We start from the raw sequence: 25991 nt of genomic DNA, 5'->3' as shown, positions 1-25991 counted from the left end.
GAGCAATTGTATTGGGCATCTCTTATCTCTCTTGGTTTTTATTCCTCTCTCTCTTTTTCCTATTATTCTTATTATTGTTGTTGATATCATTATTCTTATTACTATTATTATTATTTTACTTTATTTCAATTATTAAACTGTTCTTATCTTAACCCGTGGGCTTTACCTTTTTTCTCATTCTCTTCCCCATCCCACTGGCGAAGCAGGGTGGAAAATGAGTGAGCAGCTCCATGGTAGTTAGTTGTTAGCTGGAGTTAAAACATGACGGTAATTACATTATCACAAACCCATTTTTTAGGGAGATCTGTAATAACTACTCCACTATTCACAATAACTAGTACACATGGCAAAATAAGGAAAAATAGCATTAGGAACCTCTATATGGGAAAAATCACAACTAATTGTCAATTAACTAAACTACCTCTGACTTAGTGATGTGTATGTAACTAGACCTTCTGTACAATGAATGAAGAGAAAAAGCCATGCTTAGGGCCTGGCTTGACTCATAAACAGGTCAGAGGTCTACAAAGGGAGCCATGGCATGTATTTCACATAAAAGTATCTGCTACACTGGCATCAGAGGGCACATTACAGCAACACCAGTGCCTGTGTGTCTGTTTTCTGTGGCAAACATGAAAACTTAGCACAATACAGTTACTAACACTAGCATGACACAGATGAGAAACAAGAGTTTAGATTTATACTGGGAATTTACCTAACGGAAGGTAACGTTATGCCTTTATTCAAATCTTCTGAGGAGGAGGACAGGTTCTCAGCTCTTCTAAGCTCAGATAGTACTATTTTGATTTCAGTAGAGCAAGAAATCCATTATTTAGGGGTCTGGATTACCTTTTGGTTTGCAAAGGTCTCACAGCTACTGTTTCTGAGGTTTCTTCCTCTCTTCCTTATTTTTTCTGTCCTATTTTTTTCATTATTCAAATCACTGCTTTAAAAAGCAACTAATCGTATTGCCTGAAAATCTACTAACTATCTGCTCCTATGCAAAAAATTACCTCTGGAGTGACTGCCTTTTACAGGAGCCACTTCTTGCAGCTTCTTCCATTGGCTACCTGAAATGCTAAGCACTGGGATATGGGCAGTAAAAGACTTTGCAATAACAGCAACTTGTCATCAGGAGCTGACCATCCTATTACCCCTACCTTTCCTCTTGACATGCAGTTGCTTTCCCAACCTACAAAACACAGACACTAAGGCCATGAGGTATTCTATTAAATTTTCAAAACTTAAGACTTGGTGTCAGGGACTTGACCCGAAACATAACTCATAGAATTGGTTTGCCAGCAGCGTACATCCGCTCTCAAGACCTACAGTTAATGGCAGGAAATTGCTCCTTCACCACATCTCCCAGGTGCAGGCAGCAGAAGCTGAAAGGGAGAAATCACTCAAACTAACCGGCTCTTCTCTGCACTGCACAGCATATCTGTGTTACTCCTGCATCCTTTTAATTTAGGCTTGTAATTGAGTTCTCTGACATAAACTGTTAACTCTCTTTGGTGTCAGGCATAAACTGTCAGGAATGGAAAAATGTGACACACAAGAGAATTTGAATAAATAGGATAAAGGCTGAGAGAACAGGTCTTGAGAGGAGCTCGAATAGCAGTATTTCACATAAAAACTCCTCCAGCCCAATACCCTGTGTGCAGAAGCAGCCATTAGAGCGTGCTTAAGAAAGATAATAAGGACAGTGGCAAATATAATAACCCTTCCTCAAGCAGTCAGCGGATTAGAGACCACGAATTGTCTTAGGGCTGAAGGGGCTGAGTGAGAACAGGGCTCCATGGCGCAGATGTGGCGTAAAGGGTTGGGTAAACTGCCTGCCTCCTGACTGCATGTTTGAGCCAGGGAGAGATATCCTTGTTTTACAAAACTCATACAACAAATGGCCTCTGTAATGTGATGATGTCTTCAATCTCATACAGTCCCATCTAGGCAAACCTGGCTCTCAATGGGGAATATAAATACTGAGTTGGGAGCATAACATTTAAATGCTAATAGAGAGCAATTCACACCACAGAGGCAATCAGAAAACTTCAAAGATGCAACCTCTTTTGGAAAACTCATTTAGGCAGTACTCCTCCACCCCACTTTTCCCAATAGCCTACTGTCCTCCCCAAGTAGGAATGATGCTTACAACAAAAGAGCAATCATACTGGGGCAGTATGATTAGCCTCGTAATCTGCCTTTGTCTGGCCAACATCCTATACTTAAAACATGAACAGAAAGTCAGGGTGATTATGGAGCATATGTGCATATGGCACTGTCCTCCCAACCTCTGCCTATTAAAGTTTCAGTGACTTCCATAGCCAAATACGCAGCCAGACCAAGAAGTTCCAACAGATATTCACAGACTTATTTTCCCTGAATTGTTCTAATCCCTTTTAGGGCAACAAACTCATTCGACTCAGTTCCACAAACACACAAGCTGATACAAATTAACATGGAAAACAATTCTTCATAAGAAAGGAACAAGACGGTGTTGTATATTTGTCTTCCTTACAAGGGAATGCTATGCTAAGCGAGAAGAAAGTCAGCTGCCAAGAAATAATGACAACTATCACTGGAGTACACAACTGTCACAGGGAGTAGCAAATCACCACTCTTCTCTGCAGGGAATCCTGGCTTACACCCCTTGCCTGGAGGGCATTCAAAGAGCAAGGGAAGAGCATGGAAGACCATGAAAGCAACCTGCAATCTCAGTGTACCACAGGCGTTAATTAACCTGGCAGCTATCCCAACTGCTGGCATCAAAATCCCCTTATCTGGGAGCTGCACATTTCAGCATTTCTGCAGACACTACTATGCACAGAGGCACTGCACTGCACAGGGGCAGCAGGCTACAAGGAAATAAGGGAAAGAGGCAGAAACGGAGGAACACTGAAAATAATGGCATTGCAATCATAAGATCTGTTAGTAGTTGGAAATACATGTTATCTGAAGGAACGTACATTTGAATAAAGCAGGGGTTGCACCAAGAATGTAATAAAACAACTCTGGGAGAACAAGCATGAATGATCTCTAGTGAGAATACACCACAACTAAAGTACAATCGTGCTGAAGCCAGAAAGGGATAACAGTTCAAGTAAAGGTATTTGTCTCTGAAAAGGAATTGGTTTTCTACATACCTGTCCAGTCTCCTACTACTTTAAGGTGGACCCCAAACGTTGCTTTGGTATCTGTAGGGCACTAAAAATATTAAATATATTAAGGACCACTTCTGAGTAACAACAAAATAGCAAAACACATTCAAAGTACAGTTGTTAAGATAGAACCTGGTGTAAATATGTCATTCTTGAGCAGTCATACCAACAGCTATACTGGTATATGTCTATATATATATATATACACTTCAGAAAACAAGCGTAGCATCAGTGTAGTTCACTAGGCCAAGCATGGATAGTGTCCACTCAAGTCTCAACCCTTTCTTCTGGTCTCAGAGGAGTTTGGGATGGGCTTATGATTTGGAGCAGTCACTTCACTGAGCATTACTCAGCAATGATACTGAGGATACAACAGTACAGTAATAGTCCCTCTACTATTGGCACTTATCATTCAAAATTAGGCCTTTTCACTCCTAAATCAAGATATTTAAGAGATTTCTGGTTCCTGAATGTCAGGGCACATGGTTTCAAGCTGATCACTCACAAAGCTGACACCTAAATGGAAACAGATTTTGCTGCACTTCAGAAGAAGTTTGCAAAGGGAAAACACCAGACTGCATGACACACCATACTTTGCAGTCATCATTCTCTCATTCTGCACCTATGCCCTTGCCTCAGGGCTACCTACTTGTGACTATCAACACAGGAATGATATTATTTGCAGTCTTATCCATACCACAGTATCTAAAAACCTGCAGTCAAGCCATGTCAAAGGTCTAAGGAGTCCCATCAGTTTTGTTCACTGCTAGCTACAGAAAGATTTCAAATGCACTGTCTGGACAGCTTCTGCAGGTACATCAAGTGATTTCACATATAAACAGGACAAGCAACTATTTCTCAAGAAAAGATTTTTCACTTTCCTTTTACAAACCAACACCATGGTTTTCTTGTTGACAGAAGATACTACTATTGAGTTTTGACATCTTTCTTAGAAACTGTATTGACTGATCCAAGGTCCATCATGAATCCAACACCCAACAGATGACACTCCTGCCTTTTTTGTTCTACTGCTACAAATACGAATTCTCAGAAGAGGGCTTAAATTCAAGGAACTCATCTATATTAGAAATAAAAGGGGCCCAGGTAGTGAATCCAAGCACCAAATAAGCAATCATCTATCAATTCTTGGCTCTGTTCTGGACCATTGCCATTAGCATTCCCAACATAATCTGTTGTGGAATACAAAACCACTAGCCTCAGGGCTGAGGCTTAGTTCCTATCATTTCTTTACTTAGCAGCAGACACAGATAAAAGGTTAGTATTCTCTACATCTTGGCCAATGTAGAATGGGTAATGCAATGTCCCAACAAGGTGCTCCATTTTCCTTAAAGGGAAGAGCATTCTTGTTAAGAGTACTGATTACTAGATAGACTCAAAATTAACTCCTTGTCAAGTGTTCCTATAAAAATCTGGTACAAAAACTTATGTCAGAATTATTTCAGCAAGTCTTATCCTTCAAATAAAATGGCATCAGAGGAGGGATGCAGGCAAACCTCACACAATGAGGCCATTATTTACTGTGGCTCATTGCAATGTCATCCAATAAAGATATCAAGACCAATTCTCCAGAAAGAAGTATGTAACCAGCCTCTCAGCTAGAAACTTGCATACTGGCTGCAAAAAGATCTGTTCTCCTGGGGCTTTCTCTAACAGCCTTTAGCTGAGTTCATTTTTCAAGCTGGGCTGTCCCAGGGCTCTCTGTTTTACAGGAGGTTGAGTGATTTTCTTAGTCCAATTATGCACAGTCCCAGTTCAGCATATCTTCTATAAAACTGTCTGTGATTCCCTCCTTCCATTAAAGTTAAAGGCAGAATACCCCTGGTCTCCAGCCAGAATAGGTTCAAATCTGTTATCTTTTACACTACCCTTGTGACTATCTCCTTTCCGCACGATTCTGGAAAAAAGTCCAATAAAAATAGATTTATTTCTTTCTTTTCAGACTTAGGAAGCCTATTTTGATACTTATAATTGGGTATGAGAGTTCTGGAAAAATCTTACTGTGCAGCTAAATCTTAGCAGAAGAAATACGCTCATCATCTATGCTACACAGAGTGAATTTCCAGTGTCCAAGAGAGGGAGAAAGACTGTAGATGGTCCAGCAAAGGGCCACCAAGATGATGAGAGGATTGGAGAACCTGACATACAAAGAGAAGTCAATAAGGGAATGTGCTTGTGTAACTCACAGAACAGAAGGCTCAAGGAAGATCACTGTCTTCTGATATCTAAAAAATAGCTATAGAGAAGATGAAGGTGCTCTCACCATCATCCATTGCGATAGGAGAAAAGACCAGGAGCATAAGTTGCTTCAGGGGAAATTCCATCTGGACATAAGAAAAATATTCCTCAGTATGGAATACGTAACCAGATTGCTCATTCATCTTCATAGGTCCCTGCATAACCTAATCTAGAGCCCTTACACCAAAGGTTGAACCACATGACCTCCAGAGGCCTCTTCTAAGACTTTCCTATGGACCTGCAATTTGAACTTTGAAAATCGTATGCATGTTTTTACTACACAGAACACTTATTTTACCTCTTTCATCTCTGTACACAATTACAAGTCTCAAAATTGTGGCTTTTTTTTTTCCAGACTATTAGAGAAAATATTCCAGAAGCTGAAGAAAATATTCAAAGACAGTTTTACAGAAATTTAATAATGAAATTTCCCCATGTTACTGACAGACCACTGGGCACGTGGAATGAAGTGCAATGAAAATATCCTCTTATATATTTAACCTTCTTCATGAAATCACAGAATCATAGGACAGCTGAGACTTGAAAGCACCTCTGGAGACTGGCTACTTCAATCCTCCTGCTCAAGCAGGGTCTGCTGTGCTTTGAATGTCTCCAAGGATGGAGAGTCCACAGACTCTCTGGGCACACTCACAGAAAAAAGTGGGTTTTTTCTTATGTTCAGATGGAACTTCCTGTACTTTAGTTTGTGTTGTTCTGTCACTGGGTGCCCCTGAGAAGAATCTGGTTCCATTTCCTTCAATCCTGCATCAGTTCCAGCAATCTCAGCCTCTCTTTGTACGAGATGCTCCAGTACCTTATTCATCTTCATAGCCCTTTCTGCTTCAGTACATCCACATCTCTCTTGTACCAGGGAGCCCAGAACAGGACACAGAGCTCTAGATATACCTCACCAGTTCTGAGCAGAGAGGGTCACCTCCCTTGACCTGCTTGGCAATGCTCTGTCTATTACATCCCAGGAGCCTGTTGGCCTTCTCTGCTGCAACGGCACATTGCTGGCTCATGGTCAGCTTGGTGTCCATCAGGACACCCTGGTCATTCCCTTCTGAACAGCCTTCAGCCAGTCACTTTTCATCACTAGTACCTGGGGTTATTCCTTATTAGGCGCAGGTTTTGGCAATTCCCTTTCACAACCTTTATGAAGCTACTGTCAGCCCAGCTTTCCAGCATCCCAGAGTCCCTCAAATCTCAGCACAACCACACAGTGCAACATCCACTCTTCCATGCATCATTTGCAAACCAGAGTCAATCCCTGAGGTACACCACTACTGCCTGGCCGCCAGTTGGACTCTGTGCTACAGGTCACAACGCTTTAAGCCCAGCAGTTTTCCATGTACTTTCCAGCATTCATCAACTCCACACCTCATCAATTTCTCTATGGGGATTTTATGAGAAATAGTGTTAAAAATCTTGTGAATAATGATGCTCTTGGCCATTTTATGTATCTAAGTCTCTGATCACCTTATTTACTTTCAATTTGCCATAACTCATCTTTAAAACACTTCACAGCTAAACACTGCTTCAAGATCCGTATTACAGTCAGCTCATACACACATTAAACTGACATCTACTTATGTTCTATGAAGATGAGCACAAGCTGAAGCACCCTCTTAAACTGGAAATCAAGAGAATAAGCACATGAGCCTTGTTAAAATAGCTTTAAAAATGTGTTTTGGCAAATAGTGCTCGGATTTTCCTCTGCTCCTTTTAATCTGGGAGCCCTAAGAGACAATCCAGTGACTATTAACTCTACTGTGGTGGGAGCTGCAAGAAGCCCCTTATTTTTCCCTCATTGCCCAGGACAACGCCCAAGAGGAAATTGTAAAGATTAGCCAATATTGAAGAAAAAAACAACCTAAAACCCAAACAATTTCCTTTTCCCTAAATAAATGTTTTCCAAACAGGTAAATCACTAACTTGGATAGTCTGCAATGAGAGGAGATAGTAGACATTGTTAAACAAAAAGGTCACAACAGGTAAGTTTTTCAGTAGCTCATTCTGCATTTCAAAGAGTTAAATGAACCCCATCTGTCACACTCATCTGATTAAACTGCTGTGATACAAAAACTGACTGAGGCAGATGTGCAATTACATGAAGCTACATTAATCTCATTCTGACCTCAAGCTATCTATACCTTTAAAAAGTGAAAGCTTATTCAGGTGGGAATGTCTACGCTAATCAGGTTATCCGCCTGTATTTGGCCACCTTCCAAAACCAGCTGAAAACCAAAGGAATTCTATTAAATTTAATAAACCTGTGCAGATTTACACCTCTGGAGAACCCAAACTATGTTCTTAGCATTGGAAAGTTGGTAGATTTCCTCAGAGCTGTTAATCACATGGCAGCAAGTTCACAATGCCTATTCTTATTTTATTTCTGTATGTATTTTCACATTCAAAGCAATGAGAATACTATTTTATATGTAGATAAACTGATAGAATACAGATTAGAATCACAGAATCATAGAATAGTTAGGGTTGGAAAAGACCTTAAGAAAAACCAGTTCCATCCCCCCTCCGACTAAACCATGTCACCCAAGGCTTTGTCCAACCTGGCCTTGAACACCACCAGGGATGGAGCATTCACAACTTCCCTGGGCAACCCATTCCAGTGCCTCACCACCCTTACAGTAAAGAATTTCTTCCTTATATCCAATCTAAACTTCCCCTGTTTAAGTTTGAACCCATTACCCCTTGACCTATCACTACAGTCCCTAATGAAGAGTCCCTCCCCAGCATCCTTATAGGCCCCCTTCAGATATATGGATTACTCTATATCTTGACCAAGAAACACCTTTCCATGTATTTTTTTCCCCTTTTATTTCAAACTAGCTTGAAATACAAATGCAAATAATCCCACAGGAAACTTGCAACAATCCCTGGAGAACTTTATGCTTATAAACCACAAAATTACTCTCAGCAGGAGCTGCAGCTTTACTATTGACCTCTATGTTGACATAAAGTATAGATTTTTTAAACAATCTGAATAAGCTAATTACTGTTTAATGCACTACTAGATTAATACATACTTGAAATGTATTTTATTTGTCAGTTGTACAATGTGAACATGTTCTCAGTTGTCCTCTGTGCTTTGCTTTTAGACAAAGTGAATGAACTGATACTGTTGGATCATAGCTGTAATACTTTACACCCAGTTTATATTGGTATAAAGATCAACTGGAGGCATTGAGCAATGGAGAAATCTGTGCACATGAGAGCACAACATACAGTAAATGAAAACTATGTTATTGGTGTCTATGTTTCCAGTTTAGAATACCCTGAATGTTTAACATCTCTGGTATCTACTCCCAGCCAAGAATTCTTCCCAGAAAAGGAAATAGGGCAAACCTTACTGAAATAATTTTAATTGCATTACATACTATTGAAGTATTGTATATTACTGTTTCCAGACCAGAAGATGCAGGGAGTTGGGGTGAGTGAACAGCAAACTAGCAAGAAAATAGAAAGTTAATTCCTGAAAGTTTCCAGTCTTCTGTACATCTCTTCTGTAAGAATTACGAAGACTCTTTAGAGAGCTGTTAGGTTTTGATTACAGCACTGTCACAGAAGTGCTGATGCATTGATGGATAACACTGATGGTGCATGATGGGTAACACTGCAGAATATCTATTGCCTAGAAAAAGGAGATGAAAGGGATGCCCAAGTTATGTACCACCACATGGCTCTGCAAATACAGCTCCTTTCAAGTTCCTGTAGACATACTGCTCTCAAGCTGATGCATCACAATAAGCAACATGTCTGGTGCTGCAGTTGGGTGCCGAATTGCGCTCAAAGTTATAAAGATCTGTGCCATAGTTGGAAAAACAAAGTGAAACCTCATCCTTGACTCTGGGAACTAAAAAGCTACTGCAGAGTGCTTAACTAAAGGGAAACTCCTTCAAAGGCATCTTTTACTTTGGGGGAAAAAGTCATGATATGACCCTAATATGGAATTGCAGATACCCTGGCAGGGACACTAAACATCACAGAGTTCCTGCTCTGTTTCCATGCCTCTGCCTGCCTGCCAGTGTGAACCAGCTGCATCACAAACCTCATTTCATCAGCCCATCCTTGCTCCAGACTTGGATGAACCCTTACACAGATCAAGAAAAACACATTAAAGATTTAGCATGTTTGGGAAAGAGGCAGAATTAAGGGGGGAGAGGAGAACTAAGCACAATGTATTTTCCTTCCCATAAAGGGGAAAAAAGAAACAAGAAAAAGAAAATTTTCTCAGCTTTTTCAGCTATGAAAATGTGAACCTCGGGAGCTCAGTGAGCCGTAGCTTGTCTGTTTTCACACAGAACTGATATAAACATTCCTAAAATGATTCATCCTGCCATTAGGAAATGAAGAGGAGTGATGACAAACACAGGCATCCTATATAAAGGTAGCCAAAAAATAGTAGCTAGACTCCAGTCTGACTCATAGGTGAACTCTGTCACACTGGGTTACCCTTGTTTTAAACTAATGAATCCCATAAGCAGAAGATTTCAGAGAAAAAAAAAAAAAAGGTTAATCTGAAGAGTTACTCTTTTAAACCCATCCAAGCCCCAAACGCTAGGAGACTCTCTAAAAGGACTCTATTTTTCTGTTTTGTGTTATTCTACAGATTGGATTTTGTCTAAAAGCTTTCCCTGTTAGAGACTTGGCCTTACAGCTCTCTTAATTTAACTGGCAGACATCAGCAGACATCATAACATCTCTGAATGTGGGGAAATTCTAACCATGGAACATCTCTTAAGTATCAAGGGTGTCTGGATAATCAAGCTGAGACCACCATGCCTTGAATACCTGTTGCTTCAGCCTTAACCCTCCCATTGCACATCTGACTCCTTCCAAACAGCCCAGCTGCAGATGCACATCCCAAACACCTTTTCCGTTTTCTTTCAATTCCCTTGTACTCCTTGCTGCAGAAACTCGAACACCTGCAGTCTAGCTAGTGGAAAAACCACACCAAAACACTGTGGGATGCTCAAGATGCATCACTGGTCAGCTGCAGTGCCAAGAAGGATCATTCTGGTCATCTGGGGTCTAATTTCTTCTGTAACATAAACCACAAACCCACACCCACCAGTTCCTGTGAGCCTGTAGTTCAGCCTTTACTACTTCACTCCCTGCAGCCTCAGTTGTTAAATCACCCTCAGTGTTCAAAACAATCTCTTTTTTTTTTAATGATGTCTCAATCCATGAGCATTTGTTCCTTGGTTCCACTCTCGCACCACAAGAAAACATGAATCTTTACTGTAATAGATGCCTTAGGATTGCAAAGAGACCAGCAGTTGTAGATGTAAAAACATAGTGTTGCATTAAAAAATATATACCGTAGAATAAATAATATGCAATTACTTTATTAATTTTCTAGTAAATTTTTAATAGCCCAACTGCTACTCTATTGCTGCTACAGATACTCTTCTACAGACTAGCCACTATTTCTTTGCCCTGCAGCTTAACCAAGGTAAAAAACCTTGCTGACTACCCTTTCACCCCAGCACACACATTATACTTCACAGACTCATGGTGGAAGGAACCCACAAGGGTCATCAAGTCCAACTCCCTTTAACACCGTGAAAATGCTTCAATCCTAACAATATTCAGCCCATATAGTTTCTGCATTTCAAGTTGCTAGCTAGTGGAAAGACAAGCCATAACCTTACAGGATGCTCAGGATACAAGGCTTTGTCCTTGAAGGAGCAGAAGGTAGCAGAGCAATGTTTCTGCACAAGGCTGCCTCTCCAAGTCCTTCAAGGATATGCAGACACATTGCCAAGCCACAGTGTGGTGAGCTGAGAAACACATGAACAAGGAAACTAAATGGCGCAAAAGGCTCCTTCTCCATCATCCCTGAGTAGAAACTATGGGCCACCTCCAGACTTCTGCAAACTGGCTCCCTGTGGTGTGAGGCATGCATGGAAAGAACCATCAAAGGATCAGCAGGTTTTCTGGTTGGATCACCAACACCTTTAATAACACCGTGTTCCTCCAAACTACCCTACCAGCACACACAGCATTTTGCCAGGCTAAAGTGATCCTACCCAGTCAGCTGGTCTTAATTTTAGGACAGCAAGAGGCAGAGTGCTTCATTTCCTCTAATACTTTGGCCACATGTTTGAAAGTTGTACTTGGCTTTTTCATTCTGACATTCTCCTGCACTTCCGAGACCTTTCCCTAACCCGACCTAGCAGCTAACTGCCTCTGATGGGAGAAAGCACACTGCCAGAGTCAGTAGATGCTTGTTATATACTGCAAATTTACTTTTATAATATCAGACGAAAATAGTGCTCATGAGAGGGATCAGACACCTTCTGTTTAAAGTATCTGCTGAAGCAGGACTCAGGATTTAGTGAATTTGAGTGTAACTACTTCTATGTTCCCTCCATCCAAGACAGTCAGATTTGTAAGTTTAAATGAAAGTAAAGGTTTACTTCGGGTTTTTATGCAGACTTCAAAGCTATTAAGCCCAAAACCAAACAAGAAAGCCTAAGGAAGGACAAAAGGTATCTGAAATATTACTCTGTACTATTCTTGCTTTACTTTACTTAAATTCTTTGTCAAACACCTGCTAGATTGTCTATTTCTATGAAGAGCAGACAAGCTCTAGCGATGTCTTCAGTTTGCCAGCAAGATACTCCCTATCTGCGTTTCTCTAAACGCTCTGTAACTCATCTCATAAAGACAAGTTTCATAACCATTTGCACAAGGTATTTAACAAATCTTATTAGAATGTCATCGTGTTAGATTTTGGGTTTATTGTATTTATCTGTCAGTATGAACTTAGCTCCCGATGTCCTTATATACTTCTTACTCAGGCAAACTTCCAACAACTTTTCAATTCTTTTTTATGAAGAATTTCAGAATTTGGCCCTAGGCTTTTCCAGTTGTGGATTGTTTATTTCTCAAGTTTATAGTACAGGACACGTGTTTCTCCATCATCTCCAGTTTTGCTCCTTGCATAGTACAAAATTTCTTGCATAAAAGAAGCTTTGAGCTGAAGCTTAACTGCTAGGCTGTTAATACCGTCACTGATTTTAAGTTAATTCTGGATTACCCAAGGATAAAGACAACCTTGGCTCTGCAAAACACTAATTTTCTCTTACAAAAGCAAATGGCGTTACTTGTGACAGTTGTTTATACTCATGTATTATTTGCTGAGATCTTTCTGACAAGGCACCAAGCTCAAAAATGTAAACGTAGAGATCAGGGCCATCATCTTGTAATCTCATTAGCCCTAAATCCAGATACCAGATGGACTCAAATAGAGGTGTGAGGGTAACAAGGAAAACTCAATCTATAAAAAAATCAAACCAAAACAAATAAAAAACCTTAAATGGCAGAAAATCTATGAATAAGTAATAGCTCTGAGACTATTTAGGTACAGTATTGTAATTAGTCATCTACATCCAGAAACCTCTTTCAGGTCATTCTTCTACCTACTCTGAGATGATTAATGGACTTAAAAGTTTCTCTGCCTAGGGTTCAGTAATTATTACTTTACAGGATTTTAATTTGGATATGAATCAGGCAAAGTATTCTTTCTCAGTAATATATTTGGGTTTTGCTTGTGGATCTGACTATCTGCACATACAAACCTGTCCTTTCCCTTCCTTAAAAGAACTTTGACTTACTAAGAAATGCATACATAATGCCCCCCTAACTTGCTACATATCGTAAATGACTTAGCACAGATTTGAGCATCCGTGTATATGAGCAGAGAATTCAAGCCCCTTAAGGCTTTTTCTTTTTCTTACTTATGCAGAACTGCACGTGGAAGGAAAGAAAAGGAAGAAAGATGTCACACACAAATCCTCCTGATGTGATCTGCTTTAACTTAACCATCCGTGCAAAAGGACAGAGAACCAACAGGGCAGAACTTCTTGGAGCTTATACGACCAGACTCTTCCAGGTTCCACTTCAATGCGATTTAAAAGCAGATTTGTTATGCAGCACTGAAATGGGGGAGGTCAGAGCACATTGTAACAAGGAGAAAATTTCTGGTTTCAAAAAAATGTTTCAAACTACCCATCACACGTAGTTATCTCTGCTTATCTACAACCAGAAATAGGATCTAGACATTGAATGAAGAGCCAAAACTCTTTGGAGGATCTGAAGAAGCAGCCATTCATATTAATATAAAGCAGATATTTCCTCAAGTCCTGGAGTCTGAAGGCTGTGGTCTTTGGTTTGGTTTTATTTTTTGCTTTGCATGTGCTGCTTCCATGCCATCTGCCCCTATTAACTCTATCTTGTGAAGCTACTCATCAGTGGATATGCAGATATGTCTCACACAGAAAAAGCTCAACAGGAGTTTATGCAATTTACCTCTGTTTGAGTACCAAGAGTACCTTGGGATACATTTATTTGCTAATTTAAATAAAAATAGTCACCAAATGACAACTTCAGTGCTGAACCAGTAATAATCTGAAAAGACAACAAATATCAAGCTCAGGATATATACCTCTTGGAATGACAGATGAGGTCCTGGTCTGCTTTATAGATATGAATAGAGTATAAGGACATTTATACCAAATATTTAAGGTTTCACTGTTCACAGGAGCAGAAGAGTTAGGACTCTTTCTACATAAACAGTCAACTTCCTACAGTGTAGAATAACATCTTCAAATTAAACCTTTTATCTTAATAACAGGTGGCTTTATAATTGTTTCCAAAAAGGATTATGGATGCTTAAAGGGGAACCACAGGATGGGAGGAGGCATCCTACCAGTGGGGCTGGGTTAGGGCTAATGATGGAGAAAGGAATGAAATCTGTATATCAAGTCAGTCAGTGAAGGTTGACCTATACAAACTAGGCAATGCTTTTTCTCTGCCTGAAGAGCCTCAGCTTAGTGGGCTAAGATTTATTGCACTGGAAGGCTCCTATAAAGTCCAGAGACCTGAAACCATAATTTATTATACATAAACAATCATCGGAAATGAAAGAGGACAATCCTTTGAGACCCAGTATTTTAGCTAAAAAAACCCCAAACTATTCCAAATAGCAGCTCTATGCTATTGCCATAAAACTTAATGAAGCCTTTCCATCAGCACTTCAGCAAAGAGGATTCTGCAAACTAACTCATTCAATCACCATGGCACTTGCTAGGCTTTACTCCATAGCCACCACTCTAAAAGGCAGCAGTAAGAAAGACTCAGTTCACTACTGCATGAACCATCAGGATTGTTTTCTTTCCTCCTTAAGAGGTGGTAATTCTGTTTTAGAATTGGTACCCACTGAAAGGACAGTTTGCATTGTTCCATGCATGCACCAGAAGGAAGGATTTTAAACTTTAAGCTATTCAGACAGCAGTTTAGGTGAGTTCTGAATTCACACCACAATGGCAGAACAGTATCTCCTATCTTTGTGCAACACAGATTTCAGCTCCAAGGGGAGACAAGGGCAAGACAGCACCTAGTGACAACCAAAACTGTCACAAATTTGGTGTAATACATCATTTAATTCTGCATTTGTGGATATTTGTTGCAGAACACAAGTTTCACTAAACCTGAGATCCAAGCCATCCCCAAATTAAGAATTAGCCTCTTAGTTTTGTCCTTACTTCAAGGTCATGGTCTAAGTCTCATATGAAATTATGTAATTGTTTCCTACCTTCTTTTTCCACAAGCAAATCAACACTACTAAAACAACAAGGTTATCAAGCTTTATGAAGTGCTAGGAGTAGACACCAGTTTTTTGGTAGCCAAACTGTTTAAACTGCAGCTTGTGTGAGTTTGTGGCTTTCATCGACTCTAGTAGATTCAGCAGAGACCACATGAAAGGACCCAGCACGTCTTCTGAGGCACTTAACGTCTGCAAAACACAAGGCTATTTCCATGAGGCTTACTTCCAATCACTGCATGCCAATGCAAGACAGTCCAAAAACACGGCAGAAAAAGCACCTTCTTTTGTAAGACACTAAAATATATTCTAAGTGGGAACTACCTCTGAAGTCATTCATTAGCAAAAAAAAAGAAAGCATGCAGCTATAAACAGTCAGTACCATGGTTTCATGCTACTGCAAGTAATCAGTAGTGTATTTAAGTGTCTAGAAGGAGAGGGAACTCAATACCAAGTGGAAAATATAAGATGGAGTTGGAAAGAAAACCAATGCTACCATAAAAAGCAAGCCTTGGCCGTTTCTTGCTACATAGGTTAAAAGAAAGAGTAACTGGAATGAAGTCATAGGAAACAAATACTCCCCAAAATGTTTTGGTAATAGATGGTGCTTTGCATACTAAAGAGTAGAAGCAGAGTTTGGGTATTTGAACTGTGACGAAGGACCATCCTTATTACTAGAAATCTATACTACTGCTAACACTTGTTTTCTTTTCCAAGGGCTTTAAAGGTTGCTATAGACAATGACATTTAAACTGTATTCCACAGCAGATGAGTTCCACACTTTCTTCCACATAAGCGTAAAGAAATGTCAGTCTCAGGAAGCAGAGCGCTAAGAGATTTCGGCTGTTTCTTTGGATGGTCTGATCTCCAGCCCATACCGCGCCCTTGGGTCTGAAAGACAAATCTCCGTAATAGAGTTCATCAAGGGGAAATACACAAAAATAACTTGTCCCTTTACAAACGCTCAACTAAAATATTTAATTACAGAAAATACTTCTCCCTACTACAGATCCAAATATCTCGGAGCTAACTGTATTCTGTTCACATTCAACTGTAACATGCAATAGTGTCCTATCAAGGAAATCAGAAACAAAGGTGCATAGGACTGAGAATGTTACTAAATGTTACTAGCAGTATTACACAGCATAGTAACAGTTGCGTACAGAAACCAGTGAAAGAAACACGGTAAAACATCTTAAGAAGAAAGCGCTTTGGTAAATAAAACCAAAGACAATGGAGCAATGAAGACAATATGAAGTGAGTGCCCATCACGAACTACCTAGCACTGGCCAGTGGGTCATTTCCAGGAATCCCAGATGTTGGGTCACACCTCCCTTACCACTCCCAGCCGTTCCAATGGATAACAAAGTCAAGGAGCCACACTAATGAATGCCAAGTCACTTGGGACTAAAAAACAGTGGAAACACGCTTCAAAATCTGAGTTAAAAAATGCCAGCTTCTATATTGATCGCGAGAGGATACTGGGATCTCCGAGTGCCTGAACTTCAGTGTGTACAAGTGACACTGCCAAAGGTAAAGCGAGGTGACCCTTCCCCTTTATTCAACACCTGTGAGGCGACACTTGGAGACTGTCTCATTGCAAGAGAGAGATGGACATCCTGGTGAGAGTCCAACCAAAGCCCATGAGGATGATTAAGTGTCTGGAACATCTTCCCTATGAGGAAAGACCAAGACCTGGGACTGCTCAGCCTGGAGAAGACTGAAGGGGACCTTATCAATGCATATAAATACCTGAAAGGAGGGTGCAAAGAGGATGGAGCCAAACTGCTCAGTGGTGCCCAGTGGCAGGACCAGAAGCAATGGGCATAAGCTGAAACCCAAGAGGTTTCCTCTGAACATCAGGAGACACTTTCTTATGGTATGGGTGACTGAGCACAGGTTGCCCTGAGTGTTTGGTCTTCATGTTTGGAGATATCCAAAAGCCATCTGGACATGGTCCTGGGTAACTAGGTTTATGTGGCCCTGTTGGAACAGGGGGTTGAACATGATGATCTCCGGAGGTCCCTCTCTGTCTCAACCATTTCATGATTCTGTAACATGAAGCCTTTGACAGCAGAGCCAGATCACAGGTTAGCAAAGAAACCAGACTGGCAGCTCTGAGTTCAGAGCAACATGGATCTTGCTTCTCCAAATTCCCTGTGTGCATTTTGCACCAATGACTTCTGCTCATTCCTTTCATCAGCAGGGAAAGAATGCTTTCAATAGACAGAAAGGAAAGAAGATAAAGGACACTACACACATTCCTGAACAATGCCTACCTCTTTATGCTCACTTGGTTACGATTCAGAGTTCCCTCTAGCTCTAAGTGAAGCACATGGGAGCTTTGCCAGAGTGCAATGGGAGTGGGTTCAGGCCCTTTACACAGCCTCCCAGTGTTTTCCTCCACCCTGGTGTTATGTAAGAAACTGAGCTAAACTAAATATTACACAACCTTGAAAAGGGAATGGACTAGTAAGATATCTGCATGACTCTTTCACCCTGGTTCACCCCTTCCTTTCCACTTCTGCTTATAGCCCTTGCTTAGAATATAAAGATATACCTGAATTGGTCACTTCTTGTCTTTTAAGCTTACTCCAGGTAGTGAGATGTTTCATCAGCTTAAAAAGGATATCACATAGAGCCTGGGGTCAGACTTTTTAGTTGGGCCTGTTGCAATAGGACAAGAGGCAATAGTTTTAAGCTAGAAGAGGGTAGATTCAGACTAGATGTAAGGAAGAAATTTTTCACGATGAGGGTGGTAACTGGCACAGGCTGCCCAGAGAGATGGTAGGTGTCCATCCCTGGAAACATTTAAGGTCAAACTGGATGGGGCTCTGAGCAACCTGATCAAGTTGAAGATGTCCCTGCTTAGCGCCAGGGGATTGGACTATATGACCTTCAGAGATCCCTTCCAACCTAAACCATTCTATGATTCTAAGCGGGACAACAGCACCAGGAAGCAGGGTGCAGTCTTCCCCCTAGCACTGCTGCAGTCATTGCAGCGCTGTACTTTCAGTATCCAAAGCCCCATATCCTCCACATGCTGCTCTTGCTGTGGCTTTGAGCCCCACGATCCTACATCAGCCTAGGAAAATAACCCGGGGATTATCATCATCCAAGAAAAGAAGCAGCAGTAGACTTCCAGCTTGCTTGGTAACTACAAGTAGGTCAGAAGGGAGCAGAAAAAACTACTGAGTTAAGCTATTGCCTACACACTTTTATAAGTGCAGTCCCACGTCTGGCATCATATTAAATAACAATAAAAAAAAAACCCTTTCTAGGCAGGACAACAGCCCAAGGCATATTCTATGACCTAGAAAGACACGTGGAAATGACTATCCCCTGCTTAGGGTGAGCAAAAGGACTGTCATAAACCTAGACATTTCAAATCCTCATTATGCTGTAAAAAAGCCGTTTACCCAATAACAGCATTTCTCCAGCATAGTTGATGTTCTACTGAAATATGTCTGTGGCAATAAAAATGAAGCTCAGTAACTCAGTGGTAACTTCATATCTTGTAATAGACAAAATATGTGTGCAATCTTGAAGGGTATGTTGTTATACTGAAGGATATCGCCGTACTTTAAAGTGTACGGCAATGAGGATGAACAGAAATTGCCTGGTCTAGTATTACGTACTTAAAATACAATGCATTGTACATGAGTGGAAATTTCTAGTTCTAATGCTACATATTTAATATGTGACTGCAAAAATTACACAAACTAATTTATCAACTAGACTTACATATCGGAAATATAATGTACATTTTCTGAATATGAGTTATTTATATTCACCAAGAACACTCAAACTCACAACAAGAGCTCTATTTTCCATCCCTCCTAGATCTAGAATATTCCATCCAAAAGTTATTTTTCACAACATGCATTATTATAGTATGCCTTTTTAAATACTGGATGAAATCCTCAACTCTTACAAACAATCTGGCTTCAAGAAAACGTCTTATTCAACTTCATCCTATGATCAAACCCAGTAGGTCCATATCAGCAGTCTCTTTTCTGATAAAAATCTCTCATGATAATAAATTGGAAGTTTTGCCAGAGAAAAGACAACTATACCAGGCCTAATACTCTTTGACAACATTATTTCTGGAAATCAGAATCACACAATCCACTATTTTAGCAGGGTCCTAATACAGAAAGAGTAAAACCTTGTAACAGAGTCTCATAGTTTCCAATCTGTACAATTAGTCCTAACGATCAAATTATTACCGTTATTTTAATTTCCGCCGAGTTGGACAGTCAGAAATGGAGAACATGATGCTTTGAGATTAATGTTTAAATAAGATCTGTCCACTGGCATAAAACAGGTCAAAGTTTATTAAATATAGTTATGCTAGGGCCAAATGAGCTTAAAGAGTAATCTGAGACTTATGTTAACTTCTTCATATATATCTTCTGATGACTAAACTAATAAAAAACATAAATAAATACTGACTGCATCATTCTGCACAAAGACGAAACTATGTCATTCTGCTACCATTCCATCATACTCACTGCAAACCGTCTTTCTACGTTTCATATCTAGCTATCTTCACGCCCTACGAAGAGGAAAGCCTTAAAAATTAACACATAAAGTACACACGCCTCTGCTTTATACCAGTAAAGTGAATAGCTAGAAAAACTATGTAAAAATCAGGCTATGCAAGTGTCTTTATCAAGAGGCAGATTCCCTTAAGTGAGATTCAATTCCAGATTTACAGCAGGAAATTTATTTTGGGTGGAATTTAGTGTGAGTTCTGTGACAGTACCTGCCTCCTGTCTTGGCATATAGATAAATACATTAAAACGAAAGCCCGAAATCAAAAACACCCCACAAAACCAAAGAACAGGAAGTGGACAGGACCTGGCTGTGCCTTTTGAATTTCAGGTAACAGTACCTGAGCTGCTCTATAGCAGTCGGTACAATTCAGCGGGGATGAAGTATCAGTTATCAGTCAAAGAAAACAATCAATCAGATGTGAACATTTATCTCCATTGTCTTCTTGAAGAAGAATATCTGTTTCAGGCAATTCTAAAGCCTTTATTCCCCTTGAAAGGAAAAGGCTGCCACTAATATGCAGCCTTGGACTCTGCTTTTTGTAATAACATAACCAGGGCAGTACAGTGATTTTTTGGCAGCATCTCCCAGGCCTCTGCACTGCTCACTCCTGCAGAACTTCAGCTCTATTCATACACAGTTTCATTTTATTGCTGTCTGTCTCCAAGAGGTCCAATTCCCATTCAAGCATCAACTGAGCTGAGTAAATAATTTCCATGTTGTATGATTTCACTGGTATGATCACTCTAATTCATTGATGTATCCCTTAATATAAAAAAATAAGACTATTTCAGAAACTTCTTTTTTAAACTTAATGTTTTTCTAACTTTGGAAAAGGGAGTTGCACGAATATCTTTTCATTGAATAGAAATGACAGAAAAGTCATTAAAATTTGTGCTCATTCTGTGTCAAGGTCCAGAAATGCCTGAAACTTCTTTTATGAACCAATGATCAAACTCACACTGATTTTATGTATTTATCTATTATTGTTTTTCACTTATGGAAGACTTTGAAAAAAGTTCCCATTATTGTTTTCTCAACAGTGGAGAAAAATTAAATATGTATTGAGCACTGTCATACATAATAAACACGCCATTTCATATTCATTGGTACCCTCATAAATGAAACATAAGCTTTTCTGGAGGAAATTTTCACCTTGAAGGAAATAAAGACCATTTGCTTACCAAATATAAATGAAAGGGAAAGTATAGGAAAAACAAATCATATTTCTTACCATTGTAAGGGTGAATGGATGGCTTTCCAGTGCAGACACTCTTGGACAGTGTAGAATAACATACTGAAACAAAATCAGCCAGAGAAAATAAAACGATGGGAAATGTACATTCAAAACATTCAGTGATGGGTTAGTACATACAGAAGTCGTCCCTATAGACAATGCTATGTGAATAGCAGTGATTTTTTAGGGGCACGTTAACTCACCTGCCCAGGTCTTGCTTTAAAGTCATCTTTTATCATCCTTACTTCAAGGACATTGGAGGGATGGCTTATCACGCAAGTTATTGTGACCGGTTTATTGCTGCGGATGTAGCGGTAAAGCCTCTCTACACAGTACAAGCACAGAGGTCCAGAAATCCAAAACCAGGTCTATGGGAGAATAAAGCTATGTTACCTCAAGGACTTTTAATCCCATGTTTTCTAATTCCAAAACTACACGAGTGCTTGCAGGACCTCATTCCAAATCTATTGGGAACAGTGTTTTGGTCACAAGTAACCTCCACAGCAATCCACATGCAGAAATCCAAGCATGTTGTGGAGGCTTAATCAGTCTAACCAGCAGCATCATCCACAAGCACAAACAATTTCAATCATAAAACTCATCAGAAACAAAATGCTAATGACCTCATTTGCAATCATGTTACTCTGGTTTTATGTAGTTGGATTGCAACTGAATTCAGCAGTGAATGACACAGTACATACATTGCTTCAAAATCTAACAGACCAAAGTACTATAAAACTGGTTAACCTTTATGAAGAAAACTTATTTGACTATTACCTTCTTCAATCATCTCAGGAACAAAAAAATAAAGCCTAAGAAATAAGCATTCTTGTGCTATAGAATTTAGGCTTATATTAGACTAGTGTAAAATCATAGACAAGGGAGAGAAATGGGCACTTCTGAACCAGAATTCATTTGCCCGTGTGGAAGATGTGTATGCTAGACAAATAGTGCCCTGGAAATGCTCATTTCTCTGCTCTGATTATAAGGGGAGCCCTGGGTGACTACCTCAAATGGAGACATTTGCAGCTGCTCAGCTCAATCCCATCCTACCAGTCAATTACTAAGAGCTTATGGCAGAGCTAACCACTAATTTCACATCTGCTCAGTCATTCAAGCCATGGCACTGAAGTGCTCTCAACCCCATCCATCTTCCCAACTTCTGAAGTTACACATCAGCATCTCCTGCAACTAGCAGAGCATCTGATTCCTTCAAGCACCTCTGGCCTTTTAAAACTTCAGTAGCTCCGAGGATGTGGTATTACTCAGTGCATAAACCACCTCCAAATCAAAATAAGTCCTTAATCATGTTACAAGCTGCCAGAAGAACACTGAGTGTCCATTTGTTTCATGGCTCTTTTCCCATAAATGGCTCTAAAGTAGACATCTTAAGTCCCTAAGAAGACTGCCTGATGTCCTGATGTGGGTCATATGGGGCCACATACGCATTGATGCTTGTAATTCAGGAGGGTTCATAAAAAACAAAACATAAACCCAAAGAACTTTGTTGGAGGACTTCAATGTAAAATTGACTGTTTCTTATTATGACTACATGCTCCATAATAAAATGGGTTCCCACTGCATCTAGTATGGGACATATGTGTTCTACAGAAAACAATGATAGTAATAAAGCAAAACTCCTGTGAGGTCTATGATGGGACCAACCTGAATGGTGGGTCTCAGACTCTATATTCTCAAACTTCCTAAGGCTACTTGCCAATAGAGCCCAGCTCATCTTTTCTCAAAAGAAAAGAGAAAAATTGGATGAATAAAAAGCTGCTGCCCCAAAGCATAAAGAATCAAAAGGAAAACGGGAAACAGAAAAAGAAAAGGCTTTTCTATCCCCACTGTCATCACACTCATTTACCCATGCCACATACAAAACAAGCCTGTCTGCAAACAACAGGCTATACAAAGCCAAACCACAACCAACTGCAACCCAGAAATGAGTATTAGGGCTTGCATCCACATGGTATAAAAAAGAGAACAAATGGAGTTTGATTATTTCAATTAACTACTGCGACACAATGCTTACAAAGGGACCTCATGAATATGTTATATAAATGTTTCCTCTGAAGTGCTCCGCTGTAATTTAAAGTCACATTTATAGCAAGACCAATACATCTTTTATTGTGTTGTACAAAAAAGAACATTACAGCCAATCTCTTGACATTTTTCCACCCTCTTCTAAGCACCGCATTGTAATGCAGTTCAAGGTTTAATGCAGATTGTTTTTTTCCCCACCGAATCTTTGAATGCCTTGAATGGTTTTTAATAATATTTTCCATTATTAAAACATCTGGTCTGGAAAAGCAATAATTAGTGGTTATGGCTGACTGAAAGACTTGGCACGGCTTGTAATACCTGAAATGTCGGATCATACAGACCTCTGGGAAGTGTGACTGGAACTTGGGTTCCTCGGAACAAATTCTCATAAAACTATTTTGTACAAAGGGTTCTGGTACTAAGTCCTCTGGGAAAGGCTCAGTAGTATAGTCAGGGAACAGCTCTTCAAAAGCCCTTGGCACCGTCATGTTCTGTCGGAGGGTTTTGTTAGGATTAAAGCAACCGGGAGGATGTTCCTCTAAGTTGGTCTGGTACTTGAGCACTCCCCTACAGGAAAACAAGAATAGCAAAGACATTGAATTAACAGTCAAAACCAAGTACACTGTATTAATTCAGAGAGGGGTTTAGAAAGCAGTCACAAGGCTCATGTTCTGTAAGAATATTTATTCCATTTGCTCTCAGGACTTTCAATGAGATCGAAGCTTTGCAACAACAGAGCCCTCTGTCACTAAAGGCAAGGTTTAACTTTTCCAGCTCACTTGGCACTCTCCCACCGAACAGCCTCAAGCTTAATATTGCTTGAAAGGGGGAAGAGATTGCGGGAGCCTTGAAAAAAATTAAATAATCACATTTCCCATTCCATCACACCCAGGCTGTTTTCACCCATCCTCCCCTTCAGTCAGCAAGCCCTGCTTTTAAGGCAATCTGGAGCAGAAGTTGCCTAAATTGCCAAATCGTAACTGCAGGAATGTCCCCATTACTTGTTTCTTATCAGGTTTGCACACAATGGTATAATTTGCTCCTTTGAATATCTATTATCAAACAGAAAGGAGAAAGAAAGTCCTGCATGATAGCCAAGGAATCTTCCTTGCGAATTATTCAGGAGGCTCCATACTTGTTTTTTAAGTAAAGTTAAATTTATAGTAAGATGAAGTGAGAACTTTTCAGCTGCAGGTAGAAGCTATGAAGAAAGAAGTGGAAACCTGAGATACTCTGGGTTATCTCAACACATGAATGAATCACTGGATGTAGTGAAGAACCAATAATACTAGCAATAAAATTCCCTATGACTACTACTTGCCTCCGAATCTGGATGTGATGACAGTAAAACTACAAGAAGGAACGTTTAAAATAACAAAGGGCTAAATGACAACTGTATAGGATGGTTTTGGGTGGGAAATAAAGCACACTGACACAATGCTTGGTGAGATGTGCTCTCTGAGCGCACGGCCATGCAGTGAAGGCTCATTTCAAGGGTACAATCAAACTTAAGGACACACGGTTCCCCCTCTTCTCCCCAGCATATACACACACAGCAGCAGTGACAGAGTTTAATTTACAGGAATAGAGACAAGTAGGACATCTGCAATATTCCCAACTTAAAGCGCTCCGACAGGCTGCTGGCAATCTTCCCTATTGGAGTGCAGTTCTGACAGGTAGTAACAAAGCTTCCCGCACGGTCCAATGAATAATATACAGCTTGGAAGCTAAACCTGCTGACTCTAAACTCCATGTCCAATCCTGGGACAATCACCTGGGAAGTGTCCCTGTGCCTACAACCATGCTTCTGTCTGTATTTATTGCCCCATCATGCATATCACTTGCATCTGGCATCATTGTCGGTCACTGCATATTTGCAAAGTGAAAGATACCCCTTGCATTATGCTAGTTCCCTGCTCCATAAATATTACGGTGCCTCATGGATTTAGCTGCAAGTCACAGCACATGCAATATTCTTCCAATCAACCCTGTATGCATGCCTGACAGCTGCTCCCACAGCATCTCTGTTCCCTGAACATCCCCAAAGAGGATTCAAAGATTTCCTTGAGACATGAATAGCTGAACTGCAAACATGCGCATTCCCCCTCCAGTGATCTCTAGTTTGTTTAAGCTATTACAAACATGCTGAGCGGCAAACTGGGATAACAAAGCTGCCTGTTAACAGCAGCTGCAATGACTCCCATTTCTGAAGCCGTCAAGGGACAGCAAGCTGTCTTACACACCCAAGAGCAGCTCCCAGAACAGATGAGTCCTGCACAACTCTTAAGGAGCTTAAGATATATCCTCATATACTTTTTTGGTGCAATACTTCAATATATAAAAGCTCAGGATGGATGTCAGTAAGTAGAAGACAGACATCTTTACCAAACAAAACTGTGAGAGACAAAAAGGATAAGTAATGTGAAAGTGTCCTACAGGCTGAACACCACAGCATGCAGGATTTACATGGGCATATATCAACTTCTGCCCAATTTCCCATCCTCAGAACAGAGACAAAATTCACTTCTGGCTAAATCTAGAAAACATACATCATTATTTCTTGAGATATTTATGATGATAAACTAGAGGTCAATGGTTCTGTGTGGTTTTATAGGGAATAGCTTCTCATCCCCTTCTGCTTCGCAGCTCAGCTCAAGGCGAGTTGCTTGAGAAGGTCTGCTATAGGTAAATGTGTAGATGGAATCTTAAAACTTTTCACCCTTTGGAAGTTAAATCCTTGGATAACTTTAGTGGCAGCACAAAGGCCCTATACTCAGCTCCTATGCACTAGCACAACCTACTTAACTCCACAGTAATACCAGATTGGGATCAGCTGAGGATCTGGCTCCAAATGGTTTGTATGTTTGACAGCTCCTTATATTTGGTACTAGAAACATCAATTTTCTATTTTACACAAACTATTTGTTGTTGCTATTACTGCCTTAAAATACAGATAAATCAATGTAGATATGCACCAAGCCTTAAGCCACTGAAATGTTTGGAAGTCATGTTGAAGTACAAGAGTAATGGAAGATTTTAAGGACAATTCCCTGATAGATTCTCCTTTCCCTAAAGGCAGGGATGAAAGAACGAACAAATAACATAT

The 25991-nt window shown here is 40.1% G+C and overlaps 1 protein-coding gene across 1 annotated transcript in view; it reads right to left on the bottom strand.

Annotated features, from left to right (window-relative positions):
• NOX4 (NADPH oxidase 4) overlaps positions 1–25991 on the bottom strand; it is a gene marked incomplete at both ends in the record, with an annotated part of 112869 nt that overhangs the window by 63475 nt on the left and 23403 nt on the right. The window contains 4 exons of the mRNA XM_080613448.1: positions 3144–3204; positions 20837–20899; positions 21043–21207; positions 23227–23452. Of these exons, the coding sequence (XP_080469574.1) occupies positions 3144–3204; positions 20837–20899; positions 21043–21207; positions 23227–23452 (515 nt within the window). The remainder of the gene's footprint in view (positions 1–3143; positions 3205–20836; positions 20900–21042; positions 21208–23226; positions 23453–25991) is intronic.

The sequence above is a fragment of the Psittacula echo genome (assembly GCF_963264785.1).
Source record: "Psittacula echo genome assembly, chromosome: 3".
NCBI classification, from domain to species: Eukaryota; Metazoa; Chordata; class Aves; order Psittaciformes; family Psittacidae; genus Psittacula; species Psittacula echo.
The sequence above is the reverse complement of the archived record's forward strand: the minus strand, read 5'-3'. Positions and strand labels throughout refer to the sequence as shown.